Source organism: Salvelinus sp. IW2-2015, linkage group LG31 (genome assembly GCF_002910315.2).
Source record: "Salvelinus sp. IW2-2015 linkage group LG31, ASM291031v2, whole genome shotgun sequence".
In the NCBI taxonomy this organism is placed as follows: domain Eukaryota; kingdom Metazoa; phylum Chordata; class Actinopteri; order Salmoniformes; family Salmonidae; genus Salvelinus; species Salvelinus sp. IW2-2015.
The window spans coordinates 31,103,845-31,131,636 of record NC_036870.1 but is presented as its reverse complement, the minus strand read 5'-3'; the positions used below and the strand labels follow the sequence as shown (position 1 = coordinate 31,131,636).

The 27,792-nt window shown below is 41.4% G+C and overlaps 1 protein-coding gene and 1 long non-coding RNA gene across 4 annotated transcripts in view; one reads left to right on the top strand and one right to left on the bottom strand.

The window, feature by feature from the left end:
- LOC111956230 (uncharacterized) overlaps positions 1-544 on the top strand; it is an 8,379-nt gene extending 7,835 nt beyond the window's left edge. Inside the window, exon 4 of the long non-coding RNA XR_011474497.1 lies at positions 11-544. This is a non-coding gene — a long non-coding RNA (uncharacterized lncRNA). The remainder of the gene's footprint in view (positions 1-10) is intronic.
- A 1,532-nt stretch (positions 545-2,076) lies between these two features.
- Positions 2,077-27,368, bottom strand: LOC111955716 (thyroid hormone receptor-associated protein 3). Of its 3 annotated transcripts, none has more exons than XM_023976001.2 (11): positions 27,264-27,368; positions 17,280-17,427; positions 11,590-12,417; positions 10,094-10,732; positions 9,777-9,952; positions 6,763-6,874; positions 5,950-6,025; positions 4,971-5,140; positions 4,376-4,694; positions 3,802-3,969; positions 2,077-3,539 (listed from the first exon to the last, which is right to left on the bottom strand). In XM_023976001.2, the coding sequence occupies exons 2-11, from the start codon at positions 17,399-17,401 to the stop codon at positions 3,300-3,302; spliced, it is 2,850 nt and encodes a 949-aa protein (XP_023831769.1). In that variant the 5' UTR covers positions 17,402-17,427; positions 27,264-27,368; the 3' UTR covers positions 2,077-3,299. The 3 variants fall into 3 exon arrangements, with proteins under 3 accessions (XP_023831769.1, XP_023831768.1, XP_023831770.1); XM_023976000.2 differs by having other exon boundaries at positions 17,280-17,431; positions 27,264-27,365; XM_023976002.2 differs by lacking the exons at positions 17,280-17,427; positions 27,264-27,368 and adding an exon at positions 13,342-14,260.
- Between the last annotated feature and the right edge of the window lie 424 nt (positions 27,369-27,792).

The window sequence follows — 27,792 nt, the reverse complement described above, 5'->3', positions numbered from 1 at the left end:
TTGACTTGAGGCTATGTAACTTGACTTGAGAGGTTGTGTAACCTGATTCGAGAGGTTATGTAACTTGACTTGAGAGGTTGTGTAACTTGATTTGAGAGGTTGTGTAACTTCAGTCTGCACAAAGTTGCATATTGAGCATGTGATCATTGCCAAATGCTTTATTTGAAATTGGCCCGGTAAAGACTATTTCAGTCCACTGCTAAATTCCTAGTCCTTATCACATTGTCCTAAGCAGACTTTTCTTTGGCCTACATAATGTCTAAAACAGGTTAGAAACTATGCAAAATATCCTGTTGAGTCCAAAGAACTTGGGATACTACAGCTTTGAATGTGTACAACTTAAAGGGTTAGTTCAGCATTTTGGGAATGAAGCCCTTTAATATCCCACTTTCGCCTTTATTTCCTTCCCCAGATGAACTTGTCGATACCATTTTTATGTCTCTGCATACAGTTTGAAGTTGCTAACCAGTGTTAGTGCAATAACTGGAAGTCTATGTAAGTTAGTATAACAGATTATTGTGAAATAAACAAAATGCTTATTGGATTTTTTTTTTCATGTACAGTACACGATTTTGTATACCGTGTAGTTCAATCACAGATAAAAACAGTAGGATATTTAGGAGGGGGGGTGGTCGGGAGGATGGATAGATGGGTGTAGAAAGCAAAAGTCTAGCACCCCAAAGGTTGTGTGGTCGAATCTCAACACGGATAACTTCATAATTTTAACAACTTTGTAACTACTTTTMAACTACTTTGCAACTACTTAGCATTTTAGCTAACCCTTCCCCTAACCCGTTAACTACTTAGTTAGCATGTTACCTAACCTTATCCCCTAGCTAACGTTAGCCACAACAAATTGGAATTAATTTAATATATACTCTGTTAAGAAAATTGTGTAATACCCACAAAAACAAGTGGTGAAAATTGTGTAAAACCCACAAAATACAGTGTGAAAATTGCATAAACCCCACAAATTGCGGTGTGAAAATTGCATAAACCCCACAAAATGCAGTGTGAAAATCGTGTAATAGACAATCATTTTGTGTGCCTGTCACAAATTTCAAATAGGTAATTTTACAATAAGTACTGACAGTGTGTTGGAACAGAGAACACTGTTAGCATTAGCTTGTGAAACTACCTCCAACTTCCTTCACACTGGACGCACATATAAAAATGGTATCCACAAGTTCATCTGATAAAGGGCTAAATTTACCAAATCCCAAACTTTAATACTAGATCTAATGACTTTTCATCAGGGGTTTGATATCACAGGTCTAGCTTAAGAATGTGGAAAACTAACAAAAGTACTGAAGGAAAAAGTAATAATTGACAACAATTCAAGCGAACTGGAGAACATATTTATTGAACATATAAGAGTAGTTCAAAGCTCTGAAGTAACAGAAAATATTAGCTTCGGTTTCAAATGTAGCATAAAAACCAAAAATGTAAATCACAGTCCTACAGTACAGGACAGTCTGGATAGAGCAAACAAAGCGGCCCAGTACCTCACTAAACCCTACTCACCAGTTTAAACTCCACCAACAATTATACTTTGACAGTATTTGCCACATACAGGGAAATGTTCTCTACTTCAGTTATCTTACGCCATAAACCTCAACAGTCCAGGTTTACCCTTTGATAAAGAACATTACTGAAGGACTCTGACTCAAGCCCATAAACCGATCCATTTTCAAAAATGTTATTAAAACATACAGTATTCTATTTAAACGTTTAAACTAACCCAAAGATAAAGGCATCAAAAACAATAATTTACTTTATTTTTCCTCCTAAATAGTTAATTTACTCTGAAACAAACAATTTTTTGTCACAGTCCTTTCATTTTACAGTGAAAATCCTTGTGATGCTTTAAAAACAGAAAAACATCCAGTATCAACAGGGGGGCGGGGGGGGGGGGGGGGGGGCACACATTCGACAAAATCCTCAACCCCCAAGAAGGGGAGCAGAAGTATTGGAGCAATGAGATGCTTAGGATATGATAAGATTCTTAAATGGGGCAAGACTCTATGTTGTATGTTGAGAACTCTAATGGGGGTTCTCTCACGTATCCACGTAGGTTGGTCAATGGTGGTGGGGAGGTTCAGTATCCCACGTAGGGTTGGTCCAATGGTGTGGGGAGGTTCAGTTACCACAGTAGGGTTGGTCAATGGGGTGGGAGGTTCCGTATCCGGAGTAGGGGTTGTGTCCAATGGAGGGTGGGAGTTCGTACCCACAGTGGGTTGGTCCAATGCGGGTGGGGGGGTTTCGTACCCACAGTAGGGTTGGTCCAATGGGGTGGGGAGGTTCAGTACCCACAGTAGGTTGGTCCAATGGGGTGGGGAGGTTCAGTACCAAGAGTAGGGTTGGTCCAATGGGGTGGGGAGGTTCGAGTCCAAATGGTTATGCAAATACCCTCAGAAACATATCATTGTCCAAAACAACTGTTTAGCTAAAGGCTTGCGTTAGCTAGTACAGCAGAAAATTAGCAGAAAATTAAAGCGATGCACATATATCACCATGTTTGAATATAAACTTTAAGGCACAAATGCATGTCATTTCAATGTCTTAAGAGGGAAAATACTTTGTCCTTGAAGTTTTACATCAATGTAGCTGCATCAATGTAGCTTGCAGACCCAGAAAACAACTGAAAACCAGTCAGCTGTTCGCAAAACAAATAAGCAAATACAGCCAGATAAACAAAGACACGTTACTGGTAGTTAATCAAACACACTCAGAAACAAAGACAAATTACTGGTAGTAATTAAACACTCAGAAACAAAGACAAATTACTGGTAGTAATTAAACACTCAGAAACAAAGACAAATTACTGGTAGTAATTAAACACTCAGAAACAAAGACAAATTACTGGTAGTAATTAAACACTCAGAAACAAAGACAAATTACTGGTAGTAATTAAACACTCAGAAACAAACAAGTAAAAGTATTGCTCTTGAAAAAAAAGTATTGCTCTTGATTCAAGTTCAATTCAACATCTCTTTCACAACTTACTGAAAGTGGCACTGGCTCAACAATACAAAGACCAGTGTATCATGTATATTCTGATATGACTGTGTGCAGGGCCAGGCACGTTACCAGGGTTCAGGCTCCTACAGCCTACACAGAGATGATCTCAGAGGATCAGATGACCTCTCACAAATGGACAGAAAGCTCTGGTGGTAGAGGATGTGTGAGGAGGAGGAGCAAGGGGAGGATCAAGAGGATGGAGGAGCAGGAGCAAGAGGATGGAGGAGGAGCAAGAGGATGGAGGAGGAGCAAGAGAGGTTACAGGGCCTAGTCCTCTACTACAGTTTGGAGGAAGCTGAGGGGTCTACGGCGGCCTGGTTGTCGTCTTTCTGGTCCATCTCTGTGTGGTGCTCCTCCTCCTTGTTCCCGCCCCCCTCCTCCCCAGTCTGGAACATGTCATGAGTCCACTTGTTTGGGCTTCTGCCCCCCTTGCGGTAGATGAAGCGACCCCTGCTGTGGGGAAAGACCCCTCGGCCACAGCTCTCCAGCCATGTCTTCTCATCCTCACGGTCATCATGCTGTAAGGTGGATGGCCAGAGTGGTCAGTGAAAAGAACCACTGCAACAGCATCAGTAGAGGAACACGTTTTAACGTATTCATGTTCTATTAATGTCCCTAAGAGCTAAGATGATCAACTATCACAATACTGAAACACAATTAAGACCAGGTTTCCATATTCAAATCAAGATCATCACATGTAGTGTACTATAAAAAGGGAAAAGGGTGCCATTTAAGACAAAGTAATAATATGTGCTAAAACAGGGAAGTGGTGAAACTCACAAAGTAGTATTTCCTGCTCTTGGGGGTGTACTCTGGGTCCCAGTCCTCATCTGGAGGGCGCTCTGGGGGGGCGGTGTTCATATTAGGAGGGGGGTTGCCATTGCTGCTTGTGTTACCTTGGTAATTGCCCCTATTCCAGCCCCTTCCTCCTCCTCTGAGTCTGGGAAGCTGAAACCACAACAACAAACTTGGTCAGATAACGGGCAACTTCACTCTACAGCCCAAGATACTGATCTTGGGTGAGTTTTGTTGTGGGAGAGCGAAAAGGACAGCTATAGGGGGAAAGAGTAGGGGAGAGAAAATGAGGAGAGAGGGAGAAAGAGTAGGGGAGAGAAAGTGAGGGGAGAGAGGGAGAAAGAGTAGGGGAGAGAGGGAGGGAAAGAGAGAGATAACACTAGGGGCTCTCAGTTGGCTGTGGAGAAAAGAGGAATCAGGCCTATAGTGGGAGTGTTGTGTTTTTCATGTCACTGATGTATATTACAAGACAATCAATCACATCATTCCAATTGTTCAGTCCAGTCTATACAGTTAGGCTAGGTGTACAGTAGACTACAACACCCAGAGCAGAACTTACAAATCCTCCACCACTTCCACGTCCTCGGCCCCTATCCATGGGGCCCTCAAAATCCCGAGGGGGACCCCTATCCATGGGGCCCTCATAATCCCGGGGCGGACCCCTATCCATGGGGCCCTCATAGTCCCGGGGCGGACCCCTATCCATGGGGCCCTCATAGTCGCGTGACCCGAAGCGAGGCTTACTGTAGCCCTGGTCCATATGCTCCATCTCCTCCCCCATCATGTGGTCTTTACCTCTGAACCCTCCTCTGAAGGGAGAGGGAGAGGAGGAGGAAGAGGAGGAGGACGGAGAGCGATCACGATTCTTCTTGTTTTTTCTGAGTGTGAGAGGTAAAAGAGCAAATCTCAAATAGTCTCCATTTTGATGCCTCTAAAGCTGGGAGTGCAAAACAGGAAATCATGAAGAAGGGTGAAAATGTGTCACATGTAGCTTGTATCACTACATTTTAATCAAAGATACAATTTAAGGATGAAACATTGTCTTCAGGCAGATGGCTTCATTCTAACACTACCGGCTCATTGGGCTGTCTGACGTAAGACAACGGGAAGAGACTATAGGGAGGTGATTTTACATTAAGATATACTAAGCCTACTTTGATTTCTTGTGGCGTTTGGAAGATTTCTCTGAGGACCTCTCTTGGCTAGGTCCTTGGGAGCCCTTGCCCCTGTCCCGTTGCCCAGGCTCCTTCCCAGAAAACCTTTTACGGCGCTCTATATCCAGACGCAGGTCCATTGGGTCAGTTTTTGCTGTTCTACCCCGATCCTGTGTAGATATAGAAGTGTTGTCTATGTTAGTGATCGCTTTCGCTTCGGACAACACAACTTCTAATTTACCATCCTACCACTTAACTTCATCAATGGACAAAATATAATGAAGAAATGATGTCTTTTCACATACAAAAGTTAATACAGAACTTGTTACAGAACTTGTTAAACAGTTCCAGTATTGGACCCATCTGATGGTGATGACACAAAATGCAGCCCTTCTGAGATATAAGGCCAACTTGATGTTAACAGCTTTTCTTTCAAATAACTTGAATGTTTTATATCAAAGTATTTTGTATCTACTCAAGTAAACAAATCAAATATAATGTGTGTTAATGTAGACTAAGTTAATCTTCTACGGCTTCTACTAAACTGAGTAACTTGGCCAAGTAACAGACACACATTTACAGACAGACATCTACACACCTCATAGTAAAACAGCAGCTCTTAAGATAGATTTTCAAAAAACAAAATCATTTGCACTGAACTTGAATACATTTAGCTTGTTTCGAGAAAAATACTTACAACGGCATTGCTTAGGGTCCCTTGAGAGGCTTGGACACAGCATCTTAAGTCACTTCCTGTTAGCCTTTGCTTGGGTGGGTACGTACGTACGTACATAACAGCTCAATAACCATATGATCTCTTAGGCTCGCGGGCTCGCTTGGCATTACAATACACAATTGGGCTCTTTTGATTTAGACATAAGCATCTCCTTTAAAAGAAAAGCACAAGCTGAACACTGCTGCTTTGTCTGGACCGTCTCAATTCCCTGTTTTACTTCAAATGCCAAAAGAGGCCGTTCACCTTGTAGCTGCAATCCTCCAGCTCCTCAAGCAGGTGAGAGTGTCTGGTAAAAGCACTGGGGGAGACATCGATTCTCCTGGAGGGGGACACAAAACAAAACAAACAGTTGGATACAGCTACACTAATGTGTGTACTGATCACACAATGGTCTCAAAGAATGTTCCAATATTTCTCATAAAAATATTTGGAGTAACTTCGACACACAACTTTATAATCCATAGCCACATGGTATGTTTGATTTGTGTTACATAAATCTCATAATGTCAGTCAAAAGGCAGACCTACAGGTAACTGCCAAAATAAAGGAAACGCCAACATAAAGTGTGTTAGTAGGGCGTTGGCCACTACAAGCCAGAACAGCTTCAATGCACCTTGGCATAGATTCTACAAGTGTCTGGAACACTATTGGAGGGATGAGACACCATTCTTACACGAGAAATTTCATCATTTGGTGTTTTGTTGATGGTGTTGGAAAACGATGTCTCAGGCGCCAATCCAGAATGTCCCCTAAGTGTTTAATTGGGTTGAAATCTGGTAACTGAGACGACCATGTCATATTGTTCAAATCGTTTTCAAAACATTCAGGTGACCACTCGTGCCCTGCGGATGGGTGCATTGTCACCCTATGAAGGCATAGCCATTTTTATACATGACCCTAAGCGTGATGGGATGTTAATTGGTTAATTAACTCAGGAACCAGAGCTGTGTGGAAGCACCTGCTTTCAATATACTTTGTATCCCTCATTTACTCAAGGGTTTCCTTTATTTTGGCAGTTATCAGTATTTTCTACAATGTTGGTTGAGAATGACTTACCTGTGGATTTCTGGACTCTTCCTTTGTTTAATCAATTCCATCTCAGCTGCTTTTCTTTGGTACATGGCAAATCGCTCACTTAAAGTCATGCCTGAAGAGGGGAAGTGTTGTGCTGGAGGACAGATACAATGTTTATATTTTGGACACCACTAACGCAGACAATATTTACATACAGTGCCTTCAGAAAGTATTCATACTCCTTGAGTTATTCCACATTTCGTTGTGTTGCAGCCTGAATTCTAAACTGATCTAGACACAACACCCCATAATGACAAAGTGAAAATATGTTGACATTTTCGCAAATTGATTGAAAATCAAATACATGCATCTAATTTACATACGTATTCACACCAACTTTGCGATGACACTCAGGTGCATGCATTTTTTTGTTGTTGATCATCCTTGAGACGTCGCTACAACTTGATTGAAGTCCACCTGTGGCCATTTTAATTGTTTGGACGTGATTTAGAAAGAAACATCTGTCTATATGTATATATCTATCTAGTCCCACAGTTGACAGTGAATGTCGGAGCCGAAACTATACCATGAAGTCCAAGGAACTGTCCATAGACTATAAAACAATGTAGACTATAAAACAATGTAGACTATAAAACAATGTAGACTATAAAACAATGTAGACTATAAAACAATGTAGACTATAAAACAATGTAGACTATAAAACAATGTAGACTATAAAACAATGTAGACTATAAAACAATGTAGACTATAAAACAATGTAGACTATAAAACAATGTAGACTATAAAACAATGTAGACTATAAAACAATGTAGACTATAAAACAATGTAGACTATAAAACAATGTAGTCTATAAAACAATGCCTAGAGTGAACGTTTCCAAGAGCACAGTGGTCTCCATCATTGGGGAAACTGAAACAATATGGAACTACCCAGACTCTGCCTTGAGCTGGCCGTCCGACCTAATTGAGCAACTGGGAAAGAAGGACCTTGGTCAGGGAGGTGAGATGGGAGAAGCTGCCAGAAGGACAACAGTSTTTCCAGCACTTCAACAATCTGGGATTTATGGGCGAGTAGCCAGACGGAAGCCACTCCTGAGAAAAAAGGCACGTGACAGCACACCTGGCAGTTTGCAAAAAGCCACATGAAAGACTCAAGAGCATAAGGCAAAAGATTCTGTGGTCTGATGAGACAATTTTACTCTTTGGCCTGAAAGCAAAGCACTATGCCTTGAGAAAACCAGGCACAGCTCATCACCCATCTAACACCATTCCTAACATGAAGCACGGTGGTGGCAGCATCATGCTATGGAGATGCTTTTCAGAGGGCTATGGACTGGGAGACTGCTAAGGATAGAGGGAACAATGAATGGAGCCAAATACAGACAAATCCTTGATGAGAACCTGCTTCAGAGTGCAAACGACATTAGATTGGGGAGCGAAGATGTACGTTCCGTCAACACATGGACCTCAAGCATACAGCCAAAGCAACGCTGGAATGGCTTCAGAACAAGAATGTGAAAGTCCGAGTGGCCCGGCCAAAGCCCAGACTTGAATCCCATTGGAAATACTTAATGATTGTTGTTCACCGCCTCGCCCCAGCTACCTTAACAGAGCATGAGAAAATCTGCAAGGAAGAAAATCCCCAAATATAGATGAACAACGCTGATACAGACATACTCAAAGCTGTAATCGCAGCTAAAAGGTGCTTCTACAAAGTATTGACTCAAGGGTGTGAATACTTATGTAAATTAGACATTTCTGTATTTAATTTTKAATCAATTTGCTAACATTTCTAAAAACATGTCTTCTCTTTGCCATTATGGGGTTATAGTGTATAGATGAGTGAGATTTAAAAATATATTTAATCAATTTTGAATTCAAGCTGTAACAACGTGGAATAAATCAAGGGGTTTGAATACCAATCTGAAGGCAGACAACCTTTCTTAGTCCGTGGACGTCTCCAACTCAGACAATTGTTTAAATTCAAAGGACTTAAAGAATGTCGCACACTAAGGCACTGTGTGCCGAAACATTGGTCAGGCGTATCCATTAAACTGTTGGGAGCACAGCGTTTACCCTCCGTTAGTCAGCACCTCTTCAAACATTGAGGTGCGTCAGCTCATCCTTTTTTTTTTACTTGAAATGTTCTCACAATGCCGGAATTACGTCAAATCCTACAAAAGGACTAGTGAGTCAACAGTCCATGGAACTAATGAACATTCCAAATCCAAGCCCCGCAGTGGTCCTTGTTGTGTCTGTACCTTCAGATACTGACGCCACGGTAACCAATAAATAATCGGTGTCAATCCCAAATGGAACACTATGCCCTATTATAGTGCACTATAAAAGGGAATAATGTGCCATTTGGAATACAGACCCTGTTTAATAATCAACCCATAGATCTGCTCTCACTGACTTCATTCAGCCAGTGGTTACTGTTTAAGTGTTGTTGTGGGTAGGGCTGTGGCGGTCATAACATTTTGTCAGCCGGTGACTGTCAAGTAAATAACTGCTGGTCTCACGGTAATTGACCGTTAATTAAAATACAGTACCAGTCAAAAGTTGAGACACCTACTCATTCCAGGGTTTTTCTTTATTTTTACTTTTTTTGACCACTATGCATAGCAAATGGAGCAAATGGAGGGTGCTTTTCCCTGGTTCATTTTCAAGCCAGCCGGGTAGGCTATACTCCTGTTGTAAATATAAGCAATGTGCTTAATATTAGGAAAGTTGAGATATAAATATAGTAGGCGTAGTCTATAGAAAGCTGATGGAATACTCTTCTTTTTAATAGAGGCCATCACTCTGTTTTCTTAAGCAATTGCATGGCCTATAGAAATGTTGCACAACATGAGCTCATGAAGTGTTTGATTACATTTGCATTGATGTCAGAGGGATTAGAGGGACAATAGAGTGCCGAGTACCAGACAGTTAGCAAATTTGGTAGGCTACTATTGACCATCAGCAGTATCAGACTGTATCTGACTGCCGTCATGACTCGTGACAGCTAATACGGTCTACGTAAGCAGCCCTTACCTTTGATGTAATGCACAATGGTGACAATATGCTGCGCAAACAGCTCGGAGGGGCTGCGTTGGAGTTGAGCAGCCTGTATGTGTTGGAAAATGGAGCGGAACTGTCCGGAATCTTTCTTACTGGGATGTACCAGATCCCTGGACATACCACGCTCCTTAGTCAGACTTCCAGAGGAGCTGAGAAGAGGAAGACAAGTTGAAACAAAACTGTTGTGTTCAAGACCGTGACAAAATGCAGAGTTGAGAACTAGGCCAGTTTCGGAAACTATTAACCATRCAAACAGTCTGTTGATGGACACCATTGGTGATGCTGCTTACCTGGGCATTTCATCAAATGTGTTGATACTGTGCTCCAAGCCCTCCCTCTTCCCAGAGGGCCGGGCTAGGTGTGACTCCGACCTATTGATGGGGAACAGGGCCAAGGGCCTGTCCTCCCCGCTGCCTGAACCTCTAGGGGGCACTGCTGCGCTGACGGGAGATGGACTCCTCCTGCTGCTCTTCTCCTTCTCTTTCTCCTTCTTCTTCTCCTTCCTCTTGGACTTCTCTTCTTTCTTGGAGGCCTGCTTGCGGCTGCGGTAGAGCTCCTCCTCCATGTGCTCCAGGTCTTCATCCACGTCTTCGGCCGTATCTCTCCGTCTCTCCTCGTCCTTCCCCGGGGGGTAGTAATGGGGCTCGTCTTCCCACTTCCCAAACACATCCCGTGTCGTCAGGGTGGCTCCTTTGGGCTTGACCACCTCCTCCTCCTCCTCTCTTTCAGCAGCCTGAGACTTGAGGAAGGCTTCTTCGGCTCTTTCCAGGAAGGGCAGGGACTTATCGGCCTTTGAGCTGAAGGAGGCTGCTGTTATGTTGAAGAGGCCTCCTCCAATCTTGCTGTTCCCTTTCTCTCTGCTGTCTCCGTCTTGGCCATTCTCCCACTCCGCCGCCTGCTGCTTTTTGTTCTTGTTTTCTGCCAAGAACCTGGGAAATCAGAGAAGCATATGGACCTTTACATTGTGTTATACAAATGGAGAATTTTGATTCAAATCTATTATCGTTACAGAATCCTGATTTTCTAACAGGGCGCTGATATTAAAATGAAAGACATTTCATCACGTGGTAGAATGTTGGATGATCTAATGAAACAGAAGAAACAAGACTACACAACCATAGAAGACTGACAATAGCAGAGAATGACATTGAACACTTAGAATAGAATGACCAGGACTCATATTGTAATAATGATACTTACTTAAACATCACCTCTTAAATTAGAGGGATATCATGCTGCTGGAAGGGGTGCTGGAGGGCCAGTAGGAGGCACTCTTTCCTCTGGTCCCCCCKAAAAATATTCCAATGCCCCAYGGCAGTGATTGGGGACATTGCCCAGTGTAGGGTGCAGGTAAACGGGTGTCCTGACTCTCTGTGGTCACTAAAGATCCCATGGCACTTATTGTAGAGGTGTTATCCCCGGTGTCCTGGCTAAAGTCCCAATCTGACCCTCATACCATCACCATCCAATTGGCTCATTCATCCCCCCTTCTCTCCCCTGTAACTATTCCCCAGGTCGTTGCTGTAAATTAGAATGTGTTCTCTGTCAACTTACCTGGTAAAATAACGGTATAATAAATTTAAAAAATGCAGAGGACAACAGCAGTGACTTTTTCAATTGTGTTATATGCATTTAAATTGAGAAGAGAGGCAATGGCATCCATTCTTTTAAATCTATTGTAGCTGTGCAGACTGAACAAGCTTAAAATAAAATCATTACAATCACATACTGGGAAGAAAAATAAAAAACACGATGAAAGAAACAGAATGTAAAAAGGGGAACGTACTTTTTGAAAGCAGAGGAAATAGCAGTCTTATCGTCTGCTCTGGTGGGATCCTCCTTGCCAAAGAAACCAAACCCACTGGTGGAGGCAGTCGGCCCGGCCTTGGTGGAGCCTGGTGGGCTCTTGGTAGAGGGAACACTGCCAGTGCTGCCCATGGTTCTCCACAATGACCCTTTGGGGTCTGACTTCCCCTGTTTGGCACCAACAGCCGGACTGCTGCGTTTGGGGCTGGTGTTATAGTCACTCAGACCCTGCCATTTCCCAGCAGAGGCCTTATCATGGCTGCTGCCTTCTCCCCCTGCCTGCTCCCCAGCCTCTCCCCTCTCCTCCTTGACCTCTGCTGGCGTAGTCTTGTCCTTTACATCTTTAGAGCCAGGCTTCCCTGAGCCGGGGCTGCTGCGGCGATTCCGCGGGGAAGAGGAGCGGGAAGAGGAGCTGTGGCGCCGCCGGGACCGTCGGGAACCCCTGGAGGACGAACGGTCGGAGAATCGAGACCTGGAGTGGCTGCGGCTGCCGGAGCGTTTCCGGGGCGTGCGGGACCGAGATCTCCCTCTTCTGGGGCTGTGAGGACCGTGTTGGTCCTGGTCGTGGGGCGGCCCGTCCCGGTAGCCCCCCCCCTGCCAGTTGTTGGCTCTGTAGCCGTAGCTGTTACCTCCTCTCTGGTAACCATGGCGAGGGTAGAAGCCCCGGGTTCTACCGCGGAAGTAAAAGGGTCTGCGGAAGCCACGGTTGTAGCCCCTCTGGTAACCCCGGTTGTTCTGGTAGTCTCTGGTGGGATAGTTCCTGCCGTGGGACGGAGAGTGAGATCTGGAGCGGGAACGTGACCTAGAACTAGGAGAGAAGTCTGTTAAAGATACTGTGTAGCCAAGTCAATGTTGGTACACTTTTCAGAAGTTCGCCTAAACATTATGAAAACAGTAAACATATGTACATCTTGAGACAATCCTGTCTGGTTAAGTTGGACTGAGTAGGAGTATACAGTCAGAGAGTAAAATAATAAATGTTTGTTTCGCCAGCCTGCACCTCGCCAACTCAGGTTGGCGAAATTGAGAACCCCCAATTTCACTCAGAGAGCACAGACCGCCTGTAGGTTAATTGGCAGTGGTCCCAGTGGATGGGACTGAGGGACTGCGTTAGAGTATTCTGTCCACTTGGAGGAGCTACTAAACCACACACTAGCGCCTATTAAAACACAACCAGGGACCGACGCAGCCAGGATCCTCCTCCAACCCTTTTCCTCTGAAGACACTCAACATTCAAACAACTTCACTTCAAGGTGCCCTTTGAGTAACATGATGAGAGAAAATACAGAGAAGGAGAAATCCCCAATCAGTCATCATATGGAATACAACATGTTCATACTGCTTATCCTGTGTCATTCTCAACCAACAAAACGAAGACGTAGCCAATGTATTTGTTTAAATGCTAAATGAGATTTTAGACATGAAGACCATTACCTCCTCCACACAAAGGATTCGAACATCTGTCCTTAAATCCATGGAAATAATGTGAAGCAGAAAAATAAAACAGTGAAGGTAGCGTCCCCACAGTACGTCGGCACACGACTCCTACAAAATCCAGGAAAACGCAAAGCAGCAGGCACATTTTAGAAGGACGAATGTGAATTGGGGACTTACAATTAAACCCAAACGACAACCCAGACAGCAAGCGAACAGGATATTGGTTTCTACCCATGTACCGCAGCGGGGGGGAAAAACGGCCAAATCCATCATATAAAAATCCCCCAGAACTTACCTCTTTAGCTTTTTCATTGAAAGAGTCTAGAGCTGGTGTTCTGAGCAGTGAGCTACATAGTGTACTGACAGCAGTGAGGGACTCCCTTTATCTGGCGAGTGTGTGTGTGTGTGTGTGTGTGTGTGTGTGTGTGTGTGGAGGGACTGGAGCAGTGGAAAGAGGCGGTACATGTTGAGACAAAATGGGAAAGCATTTTTACTCTAATCCCTGTAGGAGGAGGGAGTGGGAAGAGGGTGTTTGACCTGGCTAGACAACACTTCCTCTCCTTCTGACACATCTCTCTCTTTGTGAAAGCACTTCCAGCCATTACTTTCCTTTTGGACAAGTCATTGATTATGTATGGCACTTGTCTTATGCATTGCTGACCATTTCACCCGAAATTAGAGGTCCCGAGCGCCCTGTTATCAAGCCTCTGTATGGCAAAAACACCAAATCTCCTGTCTGAGGGGGATCAAACTTTAACAATAGCCTACTTAATATCAATATATAAAAAATAAAAAACAAATGCTCACTCATATAACTAAGTTGAGATGTAACCAACACTGGGCCCATAATTCCTCATGGAAGTCATTACAGACGCACAAAGTGCTGAATGCTGTTTGACAACCCAGGGCAAAGAACTGACCCAAATGATTACTCACTCATCTTAAAATGATTTAAGTATTCCTCTGGAACAAAAGGATGATTCAATAATGAATAGAACTGATGGGCATGTTATGTAGGTGCATTAGTTAACTCTGTCTCAGTTCAAATAGAAGACGGAGGGGAAATAGATTGTATAATACAAAATGTGTCTTCTGGTTAAGACGCGGTCGTTTTAATCCCATCACAAATATGAAGTTACATTTTTATCCCAGCAAAGAAAAAGGACAAATGACATTTTACCCAAAAGGGTACCAATAGTCTATCTTAAAAAGGTGCAACACAGGATTTCATTTATTTTTGCATTGCAATTTCATAAAATGTCCTTATATATATATATATATAATTTAAAGGACATTTTATGAAATTGCAATGCAAAAATAAATGAAATCCTGTAGCGCTAACAGTGGAATTCTAGTGTTTCACAGTATTACTTAGGGCTGGGCGATTTATGTCCGTTGTTCTCATGTTATCTTTTGGTCTCGTGACCTTTGCTCCTTCTGTGCTCTGTGGACCTTCCCAATTACACCAGAAACCTGAATAGAATGACGAAGCATCCACTGAACCAGGACCAGCTCCCACCACCAGCCGCCGATACAGAGGCCAGAAATCCTTCATTCCCACCAGGATAAGTCAATTGCATTAATACCTGCTCAACACCCCCCCCCCCAGACTGTATCCATAAGTGTTGTCTGCTGTAGTTAATGCTTGTGATTTATGTATTTATTCACCTATTGGTGATGTAGTGCTTAAGTTTGTTGAGATGCAAGACAAACTTCCCGAAAACAGACATACAAAGAATTATATTAGAAGCTCATGTCTCCGCAGGCGACAAGCTTAGGTCCAAAATAAACCCACAGAAATGCATTGGGTTTATTTTTGTGAGGGTGAAACATGTCACGTCGCCTCTTCCTCTCTGCTCWCGCTCACCCCCCCCCCCCCCGGCACTCACAACAACAAAGATGAGAGATCACATCTTCCTSTCTGACAAGCGGTTTCAAATCGCTATTTGCATTTGAGGTTCGGTGCAACAGAATGGTTCCTATGACCACCACAACACATGGAGACATTATATTACTGCAATGGAGAAGTTACCCTTTCCAACGACACCCTTTCATGTCTCAACGAATCAAATTGCGTGCAGAGCAGACACTACTACCACAAGAATATTGATGCTTCTGGAAGATTAATGCTCAGTTTAATCACACATGGTATTGCGGTACCACTAGCAGTATTTTGGRCAAAGACTGTTATACTAACTGTCTAAATATTCAATAAGCATGAAAAAAAAAATGCCTTTGTATAAGGAATATTATATTGTAACTCGTTCTCATTCTGAGAAATAAGGTATGCCACTTGTTTTCAACATGTTAAAAGTCCACGGGCTAGTATGCTGTTCAAACAGCTGGAGATGGACAGAAGGGTGTGTTCATAACAATTCAACTGTTTTACCTTGTTACCTAACAAATAGATCCAAGTTGGCTAAACTTGAACTCAACAAGTTGGCTAATCTTTATATGAAGATTAGCTGGTTACTCACTAGCACGTGGACTTGTGCGTTTGTTTAATGAGACCCCTGTTCATTTTCTATAATGCCGGCTACAAGAAGTTAGCCATTATTAGTGAACGTGCATTATGCATGGATCTGGTTAAATTTGTAACAAAACGACTGGCAGCTTCATTAAATATTACCCGCAAAACACCAGTCTCAACGTCAACAGTGAAGAGGCYACTCCGGGATGCTGGCCTTCTAGGCAGAGTTCCTCTGTCCAGTGTGTGTTCTTTTGCCCATCTTAATCTTTWKTTTTTATTGGCCAGTCTGAGATATGGCTTTTTCTTTGCAACTCTGCCTTTCAGCATCTTCACTGTTGACGTTGAGACTGGTGTTTACGGGTACTATTTAATGAAGCTGCCAGTTGAGGATGTGTGAGGCATCTGTTTCTCAAACTAGACACTAATGTACTTGTCCTCTTGCTCAGTTGTGCACCGGGGCCTCCCACTCTTTCTATTCTGGTTAGAGCCAGTTTGCACTGTTCTGTGAAGGGAGTAGTACACAGCGTTGTACGACATCTTCAGTTTCTTGGCAATTTCTCGTACGGAATAGCCTTAATTTCTCAGAACAAGAATAGACTGACAAGTTTCAGAAGAAATGTCTTTGTTTCTGGCCATTTTGAGCCTGTAATCAAACCCACAAATGCTGATGCTCAACTAGTCTAAAGAAGGCCAGTTTTATTGCTTCTTTAAATCATAACAGTTTTCAGCTGTGGTAACATAATTGCAAAAGGGTTTTCTAATGATTAATTAGCCCTTTAAAATGATAAACTTGGATTAGCTAACACAAGGTCCCATTGGAACAGAGGAGTGATGGTTGCTGATAATGGGCCTCTGCACACCTATGCAGATATTATATAAAAAAATCAGCCGTTTCCAGCTACAATAGTKATTTACAACATTCACAATGTCTACACTGTAAACTTTTGAACGGTAGTGTATATATATTAGTGAATCGTCCATAAGTTTGATATATGATCTTTTGGCCATATTGCCCAGCCCTAGTAGTACTTACCTGCCAGTGTTGGGATTGGCTATGATATTGGCCTTTTGATTTTCTCCAGCCTTCTGTTATCAAACTGGGAAAGCTGTTCTGACTTTGTAGCTGTGTTATCTATTGGAAATCGCTCCGTGAGAAAACAAGCACTGAATAGTGTAGGAAATTGTACCATCTAAATCCATTGTGAAATATTTTTTCAATAACAAAATCGCTGTGAAATATATTTTCAGTAAATAACACAAAATATTGTTTTACAGCGGTTTAAAGCTGGTGGACCAAAACCAAAGTTGCTTCGGTTTTGGTCCACCAGCTACAAACAGTTGTAAAAACAATATTTTTTGTTATTTACTGAAAATATATTTCACAGCGATTTAGATGGTTCTTTTTTTCTCACAAAGTCAATTCGAGTGAACAATGTAGAATTTCAGCAACCAGGAAATGTGCGATTTCCACTAGATAACATACCCAAAGTCAGTACAGCTTTCCCCATTTGACAACAGATGTCGATCCAGCAGGAAAAGTCGAATATCACAGCCAATCACAACACTGGCGAGTAATTAATAAAATGTGAAACTATCATTCCACTATTAGCACCAGATATATTATGGACATTCTGAAATTACAATGYAAAAAATGTGTAGCACATTCTCATGGTAGGCATGTATATGTCCTATTAATCAACGGAAAACAGGGCTTGATGACAAGTCTCCATACAGTAGAGAAAGGAAGTGATTATAAACTTCACCTGTAGCGGTGCTTCCTGGATCTGGAGCGGGAGCGGCTTCTGGAACGAGACCGTGTGCAAGACCTGGACCTGGACTTGGATCTGGAGCGGGTCCTTGCGGGGCAATCTGGCGCTTTAGACATCTCCACTGGCAGGCCTGTCTAGAGGTCTACCTGTCCAACAACAAGAGGGATGAGTGATGTTGGTACGCACTGGTAATACACTTGGGTGTTTTATACAGTACACAAGCCTTATTGACGCTCAAGTCTCAGTCTTATTTAAGGGCCTCTCTTTTGTACCTACATGTACAGATAAACCATTCGATACGAAAGTTGATCTGTTTAAATTCTTTCGCAAGATTAAACTTAAGCATGTGTTTCGCAAAACACTGATTCGGGCCCAGTAACACATCAAGGAACTGGCACCCATTTTAAGCCCAAAAGCAAATTCTGTCCTATGGTTAACAAATCCTCGATTAATACCTATTGTAGGTTAGTCGAACAAGAAGCATGTCAGTATATACAAGACAAACAAAACATATTCAGAAGAATCTCACTAGAACAGAAAAATGGCACTCAAAGAATTAATGAAAGATTCATCTTTGGTTATAAAAGCCAGACAAGGGGGAGCTGTGGTTGTTTTAGACTATGACAAATATAAAGAAGAAATTCAGAGACAACTCAGCAATGAACGTTTCTATAGAAACTGAGTGTTGATCCCACACAGGTTCCAAAGGGATATTTGCTCTAATTTGGAGCAAGCCCTATTAAACAACCTTATCTCAAAACCTGATAATGAATATCTTTGTTGCAAATGTGCCATACGTCCATGCTTATACATTTTACCGAAATTACACAAACCTAAAACACAACAAGGCAACTATCCAGGCAGACCAGTGGTTGCAGGAATAGGCTCAATGCTAGAGCCATTGTCAAACTTTGTAGACTTTTATTAAATCTCATGTGAATCATTGCCATCATATGTAAAGGACTCTATAGACTTCATAAACAAGTCTCACCAAATAACGGGTTTAAAAGAAGACTGTATTTTGGTCACATTAGATGTCGAGAGTCTTTATACCAGCATTCCCATGTGGGGGGCTGGCAGCACTAGCACACTATTTGGGAGACAGAGATACTAATGCATATCCACCAACAAACTTTATTCTAGAGTTGCTGAATATGTTTTGATGTACAACTATTTCAGGTGATGATGAATACTATCTCCAAACGAATGGAACATCGATGGGCTCTACATTTGCTCCGAGCTATGCCAACCTCTATATGGGTCTTTTTGAAGAACGTTTTGTTAATAATGAAAACGAGAATCCATTTTTGAATAAAGTCCTTAAGTGGTATCGATTAATTGATGACATTTTTTGTATATGGGTAGGAACTGAAGAAGAACTGTCAGATTTTATGGCACTACTCAATGACATTGACCCCAATCTCCAATTCACTATTGAACGTGACACTAAACGTGTTCATTATCTCGATATGTGGATTGAGAAATCAAATGGAACCTTGTTTACAAGTCTATATAGAAAAGAAACGGACAGAAATACTCTATTACAGGGTGACAGCTTCCACCCTCAGATTGAGGTCTCAAGAAGCCAATTTTAGACTGCGCCGTATATGCCACTCCACAGATGATATCTAGAAAAAGCAGCGGAGATGCGCATGAGTTTCAAAAAGAGGCTATTCGTCTCACAATGTGTGGATGAAGCTCATAACTTGGCATTGGAAAACACGAGATGAACTGCTACAAAAAAGACCGGCTAAAGCTAAAAACACCTCGTAATGTTCACAACCACATATACTTGAATTCGCGAAAAGTGGAGAGGTGGTCAAGAAAACACTGCATATTTTATCATCGGACCCAGCTTTGCCGGCTGAATTTAAATATTCACCACGTATTGTGTATAGGAGAGTCGCAATTTACGCGATAAATTGGTTCATGCCAACTGCCAGCCACTTAAGAAAATAGCCAAGCACTTTTACGCCCTCTACCAAATGGTAGCTATAAATGCAGAGGATGCGCACAGTGCAACAATATGATGAAGTGTCAATATTTCTGTCACCCACACACAGGAAAAAGGTCCAAATAAATGACATTATTACGTGTTCCACCACCCATGTTATTTACATTATTAATGTCCATGTGGGCTCTGTTATGTCGGTAAAACCACCCGCTCTCTCAAACAGAGAATTAGTGAACATAAAAGTTCAATCAGGAGAAACGACAGGATTATCCAGTCGCTGTACATTTCAATGACAAGAAGCATGACATTCCACCTTTAGATTTTGTGGCATAGAGAAAGTTAAGATATCAGACAGGGGAGGTGATATAATAATACTCTGAGTAAAAGAGAATGTTTTTGGATTTCACCCTCCAGAACATTTTCCAAAAAGGCTTAATGATGAAATGCCTTTGTATGTTATGCTGTGAATTGGAACATGAAATGTGTGTCTCTTGTAGATTATTCTGACGTTTTCATATGATGTACCCAATGACTAATGAACTTGCTATGTCCTCATTGAGATTATACAGAAGTGTTCAATACGCCTTATTTATACACTTTTGTAATATTTATGAAATGCACATTGTTATATTTGGTAGCACTTATTTATTTTCCTTTGCCTCCAACCCCTTCAATGTGAAGAACGGATGTGGGTGGAGCCAGGTCTACATAAGGGTGCAACTTTCAAAAAATCCAAAGCTCTGACGAAGGCCGTGTGGCCGATACGTAAGCTATTAAATATCGTGATACTATCAAGAGCAGTGTGCGGTTTCCTTTTCCTTCATACAGTAACAGTTCCCAACCTGCTTGTTGACCAAACAGAGACCATATAAGCAAAGATAGTTATTAAAAAACAAACCCAAGATAGACCAGAGGCTGTCATTTACAATGGAGCAAATGATTCACAGCGGGCAAAACAAGCAAGGAGGTGGGCAGAGCCAAGCACGAGCAGTGAGATCCTATTGACATTTCTAGCATTAATTTGCAGATTTCCATTAGGGAACGCCTACTCTGAAGTACACGTGTGCAATAACTCAATTTGCCCTTGCACTCCTAAACAACACTTTTTGAAACTTTGGCAAAGGGTAKTGTCTACAAAACGCAGTCCACTGTTACAGATCCTAGTGACATTGGTGGTGTGGAGGGGAGGGCAATGTCAATAGACTAGATGTTCAGGAGTCTTATGGCTTGGGGGTAGAAGCTGTTTAGAAGCCTCTTGGACCTAGACTTGGCACTCCGGTACCACTTGCTGTGTGGTAGCAGAGAGAACAGTCTATGACTAGGGTGGCTGGAGTCTGACAATTTTCAGGGCCTTCCTCTGACAACGCCTGGTATAGAGATCCTGGGTGGCAGGAAGCTTGGCCCCGGTGATGTACTGGGACGTTCGCACAACCCTCTGTAGTGCCATGCGGTTGGAGGCCGAGCAGCTGCCATACCAGGCAGTGATGGAACCAGTCAGGATGCTCTCGATGGTGCAGCTGTAGAACCTTTTGAGGATCTGAGGACACATGCCAAATCTTTTCAGTCTCCTGAGGGGGAATAGTTTGTGTCAGGGCCGCTTCACGACTGTCATGGTGTGCTTGGACCATGTTAGTTTGTTGGTGATGTGGACACCAAGGAACTTGAAGCTCTCAACCTGCTCTACTGCAGCACCGTCGATGAGAATGGCGGCGTGCTCGGTCCTCTTTCTCCTGTAGTCCACAATCATTTCCTTTGTCTTGAGCCCATTAGCGGGCGGCTACCCAGGCAGAAACAAGAAGTAGAACCAGACACCATAGAACCACCATAGAACCAGACACCGTCCTGACATGCTGACCACACCGCTCGCGTCACGTGCGCGTTGCTAAATAAATTTACACATACTTGTTATTCAATCATTGCGCGTGCCAACGAGAGTCTGCGTTGCCAAGCGCTAAAATAGAAGTCAGTTCTATTTGTGACGCTGAACGCGGTGCAAGTCCTGCCTCTCCCCTCTCCTCATTGGTTTATAGAAGCAGATAACCAATGAGGAGATGGCACGTGGGTATACCCACGTGGGTGATTGAAAGATGWACTGAGGTCGGTCGTTGTAATACTAWGTAAGTTAGATGCCAATCGCCATATAAAGTCCAAAGAAAAAGCCTGTAAGGAGGAGAGATGACTAGAAACGAGTCYGTTGAGCGTTTTATATGTAGATTCATTTTCAGAGTAGAGAACCTTGTGCATTTCAGGTAAAATAACAACTCAATGTTTATATCCCAGGACAAATTAGCTAGCAACTGCAAGTTAGCTAGCTAAATTTCCATAAATGTTTAATGCTTTTRGACCTGTCCCCAAATTAATATAATTGATTCAGAGTTTGTTTTGATATTTCAACCTGCGTGTCGTGATTGCGTTTTGGGTGGGGGGACAATATCAAATTGCACGCGTCCGGTTTGGGTATGATGTGAGGTAGAACAAGGAAGTGGACATCCTTGAAATAAAGACAAATCTAAATATACAACTAGATGTACCGGTCCAACAACAGGAGGGATGGGGTGATTTAAGTATAAACGTTTGTTTTATATAGTGCTCAAACTTCATGCATGTTGACAAAAGTAGACGAGCCTAGAACGAGGAAGACGAGCCTAGAACGAGGAAGTTATTAGCTTCAAATTAGCCTAAACACAAATCAATAAAAACTAGCTGGTGAGAAAAAAAATAAGTTTTATTTATTTAGCAAATAAACAAACACATTACAAACACAATTTCACACACTGTCCAATAAAAAAAAAAACTCACTACAAAATGTCCAACACAATGAAGAAAATCATCTCTACACAGTCACAATCGTGGCCCCCAGAGATTTCTTGGAGCCTATTAGCAACCCGWGTCCTATGGGCCCTGGTCTAAAGTAGTGTACTACCCCTATGGGCCCTGGTCTAAAGTAGTGCACTARATAGAGAAATGGGTTCCATTTGGGGGACAGGCTATTTCTAGAACTGTTGAGACCTCAGGTCTGGAACAGTGACTTGACAACTTGTCCCCTGTCAACAAGACCCACTGCCCTCGCCTGCTTGACCCCTGGCGGTCGCCAGTATCCCCAAAATCCCCCCCCCCTGACCTTCACAGTGCTTGTGGGGAAAAAGTCAAAACATGGAGCTACACAATGTCAGAATCTATAACAAGACAGTTGAGCGAATGTCTTAGAATGCTTTTTTAGCAACGGCTTGTCTTTATTTTGCAGCCATACCCATAATGCATAGTAGTGTGGGCGGGGAGTGAATAGAGACTATAGAACCATTCCGGACAAGATACACAGCCTCTGCAGACCATATTAAAAAGAAAAGTGTATTTTCTTAAACTTTAAAGCAACTCATCTAAAACTCCAGACCACTTAAAACAAACGTTGAGTGAAGAAATACAATCTATTTTTCCAATAACACTAGTATTGCTAGCACTGGTTTCCAAAGACTTGGCAATGGATACATTTTGACAGTAGAGAGACCACTATGCCCAAATGGGTCCAAGAGAGAGTGTCAGGGGTCAGGGCTCAAGTGCTCTACGTTTTCTATTTTATTGCTAAGGAAACAAGATTCTTTCAAATATTTGAGAGGGGTTAACTGTAAGGTAGCCTACATGTAGTGTCTTCAGWAAGTATTCACACACCTTTACTTTCCACATTTAGTTYTGTTACAGCCTGATTATTAAATTGAGATTCTGTGTCACRGATCTACACASAATATCCCATAATGMCAAAGCGGAATTTCATTTGTAGAAAATTATAGAAAGGTATAAAAAAATGTAAAGCTGAAATTTCTTGAGTCAATAAGTATTCAACCCCTTTGTTATGGCAACYCCTAAATAATTTCTGGAGTAAAAATGTGCTTAACAAATCGCATTATAAAGGTTGTATAGACAATAATAGCAGTTAACATGATTTTTTAATAACTACCCCATCTCTGTACCCCACACATACAGATAATTGTAAGGTCCCTTAATCGAGTAGCGTATTTCAAGCACATACTCAACCACAAAGACCAGGGAGGTTTTCCAGTGCCTCGCAAAGAAAGGCACCTATTGGTAGATGTGTAAATAAATTAAATAAAAAGCTGGATGCTGAATATCCCTTTGAGCATGGTAAAGTTATTAGGCTTTGGAAGGTGTATCAATACACCCAGTTACTACAAAGATACAGGAGTCCTTTCTAACTCAGTTGCCGYAGAGGAAGGAAACTGCTCAGGGATTTTAAAACAGTTTAATGGTTCTGATATGAGAAAACTGAGGATGGATAAACAACATTGCAATTACTCCACAATACTAACCTAAACGACCGAGTGAAAAGAAAGAAGTCTGTACAGAATAAAAATATTCCAAAACATGCATCCTGTTTGCAACAAGGCACTTAAAGCTACAATATTTAACTTTTTGTGTGACCCAACCAAATTCACATAGAAATTTGAGTTGTACACCTATCACTCTCATTGAAAGCAAGTCTAAGAAGCGGTAGATCTGTTCTATATGCACTATTTCTATGCTTCCCGTGCTTAAGTTTTGTTATTGCGTCTTTTACTTTCTGTTTTGTACACCAGCTTCAAACTGCAAAAAATTAAAAAAAAGGGTTATGGAGAAAAAAGATTCACAGTTCAGATGTTACAATGATAAGCTACACAATGATTGCTGGTTTTGTCACAAACTTTACTGTTAGAAATGTAGCAACTAGGAAATGGKGGAGTGATTTCTGCATATTGCACCTTTAAGTAATACTGCAAACAATGTGGCAAAGACATACAAAGAGTTATGTTTGGTCAATGGACGCAGAAAGGCATCACATCATTCAGTACAATTATAAGGAATGGGAACCTAGATAASTRCRYGYASTTAAGTAAAAAACATGGCTTGGATAAACAAGATTTTTACAGATACCTACAAGTCCGACACTATTTCTTAAGGGAGATAAAAGTGACTGACCCTCGAGCACCTCCAAAATTAATCCAAGTATTCACTAACGCATACAACTTGGGGAGTAACAAAAAAACGATTTCAAATCTCTACTTGGGTATTCAACCCTCAAAGAAACATTCTACAAACTATATTAAAAAGAAATGGGAGGAGGAACTTAACATTGAAATAACTGATGAAACATGGTTGAACATATTAGAGACTCAACAAAGCTCCACCAACTCAAGGTCATGGAGAGAATTCTGCTGAAGAATGTTATACGTTTCTTCATAACACCTAAACTGAAATCAAAACAGACTGGCTCACCACACCCTTGTTGGAGAGAATGCGGTCTATTGAGGGGACCACTCTCATATCTTTTGGTCCTGCCCCGCAATCGAAACTTACTTGGGAGAAATAAGATCTAACATGGGGAAAAATAATGGGATTTGACATAGAACAAACATTCATTTCTTTGTACTTGGGTGAAATACCAGATAACTTACACAATAGAGAAAAGTACCTCTTGAAGGTCCTACTGGCAGCCAGTAAAAAGGCTATCACTAGGAAATGGCTACAAAAAGACCCTCCCACAGTGACACAATGGATAGACATTGTAGAAGAAATACACCACATGGAGCGTATGACCTTTGCTTTAAGAACTCAACAGGAGAGAGGTCAGGAATACTGGGAYAAATGGGTTTCATACTTGGAAAAGGTCTAATTCAAAGATGCTAATGTAACTAATATGATGATGAAGGTATGAAGTGCATTGTAACTGCCAGATCATTTTTGTTCTTTTATTTTACTTTATTTGTACTTTCTTTGTGTTCCTACAATAAAAACAAAGTATTAAAAAAAAAAGAGTTATGTTTGGGTCAAATCCAACACAAGCATGTTGGTGGCCAGTGGTGGAAAAAGTACTACATTTTCATACTTGAGTAAAAGTAAAGATACCTTAATGACTCAAGATAAGTCACCCAGTAAAATAGTACTTAAGTAAAAGTCTAAAAGTATTTGGTTTTAAATGTACTTAAGTATCAAAAGTAAAAGTATCAATGATAAAAAATTCCAGACGGCACAATTTTWATTTTTTTACGGATAGCCAGGGTCACACTCCAACACATCCTTTCTAAGCAAAGCATTTGTGTTAAGTGAATCCGCCAGATCAGAGGCAGTAGGGATGACCAGGAATGTTCTCTTGATAAGTGTGRGAATTGGACCATTTTCTGTSCTGCTAAGCATTCAAAATGTAACGAGTACTTTTGMGTGTCAGGGAAAATGTATGGAGTAAAAAGTACATACTTTTCTTTAGGAATGTAGTGAAGTAGAAGTTGTCAAAATATAAATAGTCAAGTACAGATACCCKAAAAAAATACTTAAGTAGTACTTGAAAGTATTTCTACTTAAGTACTTTACACCACTGTTGGTGGCTGCAACATATCACTTCATATTTTTGACCATGTTGGTGGCTGCATCATGTTATAAGCATGCTTGTCATCGGTAAGGACTATGGAGTTTTTTTTAGATAAAAATCWATGGAATACAGCTATGAGCACAGGAAAAATCCTTGYTGAAAAGCAGACTGAACAAGGTTCCTAACAGACACTGGGAGACGAATTCACCTTTAGCAGGACTATAACCTAAAACACAAGGCCAACTCTACACTGGAGCTGCTTACCAAGACGACATTGAATGTTCCGGAGTGTCCTAGTTACAGTTTTGATTTAAAAATCGGCTTGGGAATCTATGGCAAGACTTGAAAATGGCTGTCTAGCAATGATCAACAAATCAATTTGACAGAGCTTGAATATTTTATTTAAAGAATAATGCAAATATTGTACAATCCAGGTGTGTAAAGCTCTTAGAGACTTACCCAAAAAGACTGTAATCGARACCAAAGGTGCTTGCTTCTACAAAGTATTGACTCAGGGGTGTGAATACATATGTAAATAAGACATTTCTGTATTTAATTTAAGAAATAAGCAAAAATGTCTAAAAAACATGTTTTCACTTTGTCATGGGGTATTGTGTGTAGATTATTTAATAGATTTTGAATACAGCCTGAATTCAAAATGTATTAAACAATCTACAAAAAAATGTGGACTAAGTCAAGGGGCATTAATCAATCTTTCATAGCACACAGAGAAGCACCTTTATGGAATAGGAATGTAGCCTAATGTAGGTAGTCTCATGGTCTGTTCAGTTATAAAAGTGATATTTCCTGTCCAAGGAACCACAAATATGTTGCGCTTGTTGCGTTTATTATTATAAACCAACTTACTAAACAGGATTCACTTGATCTCACAGGTTGAATCTAGACGTTGTACATTTTTCACTAGGCCTAATGCCTGCCRATTTCTCTAACCAAAACAGTTCTGGCCCAACACTGAGCTCTATAATGAGAGTAGACGCAAAGAACAGAGGTAGACATAAAATAAGCAATATTTTGGTATTCTATCAGTGGCCGGAGACAGTCAGTGGAGCAGGGGGAGGGTAACTAGGTAACGTTAGTTAGCTGGTTAGCTTCCTTGACTGACCATTAAAACGTCAATAGCAAAAATACTGGTTTGTAAAGCAAAAAGCAATTTCACTTAGCTCAGACTTGTTTGTTACGAAACTAGCTAGTTTGTTTATAATCTAGCTAAGCAATGTTTGCAACAATAAAGCTAACAGTTAGCAAGCTGGCTGGCTTGCTATGCTAGCCAAACCAACGAAGAAACCACCGAATGCTGAGTTGCGAAGGACAAGGATGCACAATATTTTACCTAAACTACATGAAGGCATATATTCTATTTGATGTAAAATACATTTCTGATATCGTAATGTAAAAACGAAATCCACCACTGCCGTACACTAACGRTAGCTGCCAAATATTAGCCCAATTTTGGTCGCCTACTACGCAGCAGTGGCTATCGAGGTCAAATTTCCTTCCTGGATTTGTCCAATCTTGAGGATTGCYCCCACCTCAATTGATTTAAAAGGGCATAGTATTAGTTAAAAGCACGATACTAATCATACAGTAGCTATTGTAGGCTACTACTGTGAAATATACGAACTGAAAACCTGTTATTGCATGTTCTTACCTGATAGGAAGCAGTTTCTTGGGCGCGAAATAGCCTACAGTCCGCACTGTTCACTTTACCAGTAAACTGAATGAACACGCGCCCAACCCCCTTTTGCTTCCTACTCGAAAATGTTGCAATCAGTTAGCTAGCTAACGTTACCTGTCCAAACTATCTGTCCCTAAAGAAAAATAAAGCATGACTTAATTGACCATCCTCTTTAAAGCATTTCAAATCTAATTGACATATTGTTAAATAACAGTATTAACAGTCATAAATATTACACATATATATATATAATACCATTTGATTTGTTTGTTTGTTCATGCAAATCACTTAATATATTTACTCTATCAACCCAACAACAAGCTCACCGAAGGGGGTCAGATTTCCAGCAAATGATGTAAACATTCCAACAAGACAAACATGGACATCCACATTCCATTCACACATTCCAATGCCCTTGACCCTGTCATCACTTAGTATGGTTTGATAAATAAAAACGTTTACAAGGTTTCAGGATATGTGGGTAGGCAATAGATCCCATCCA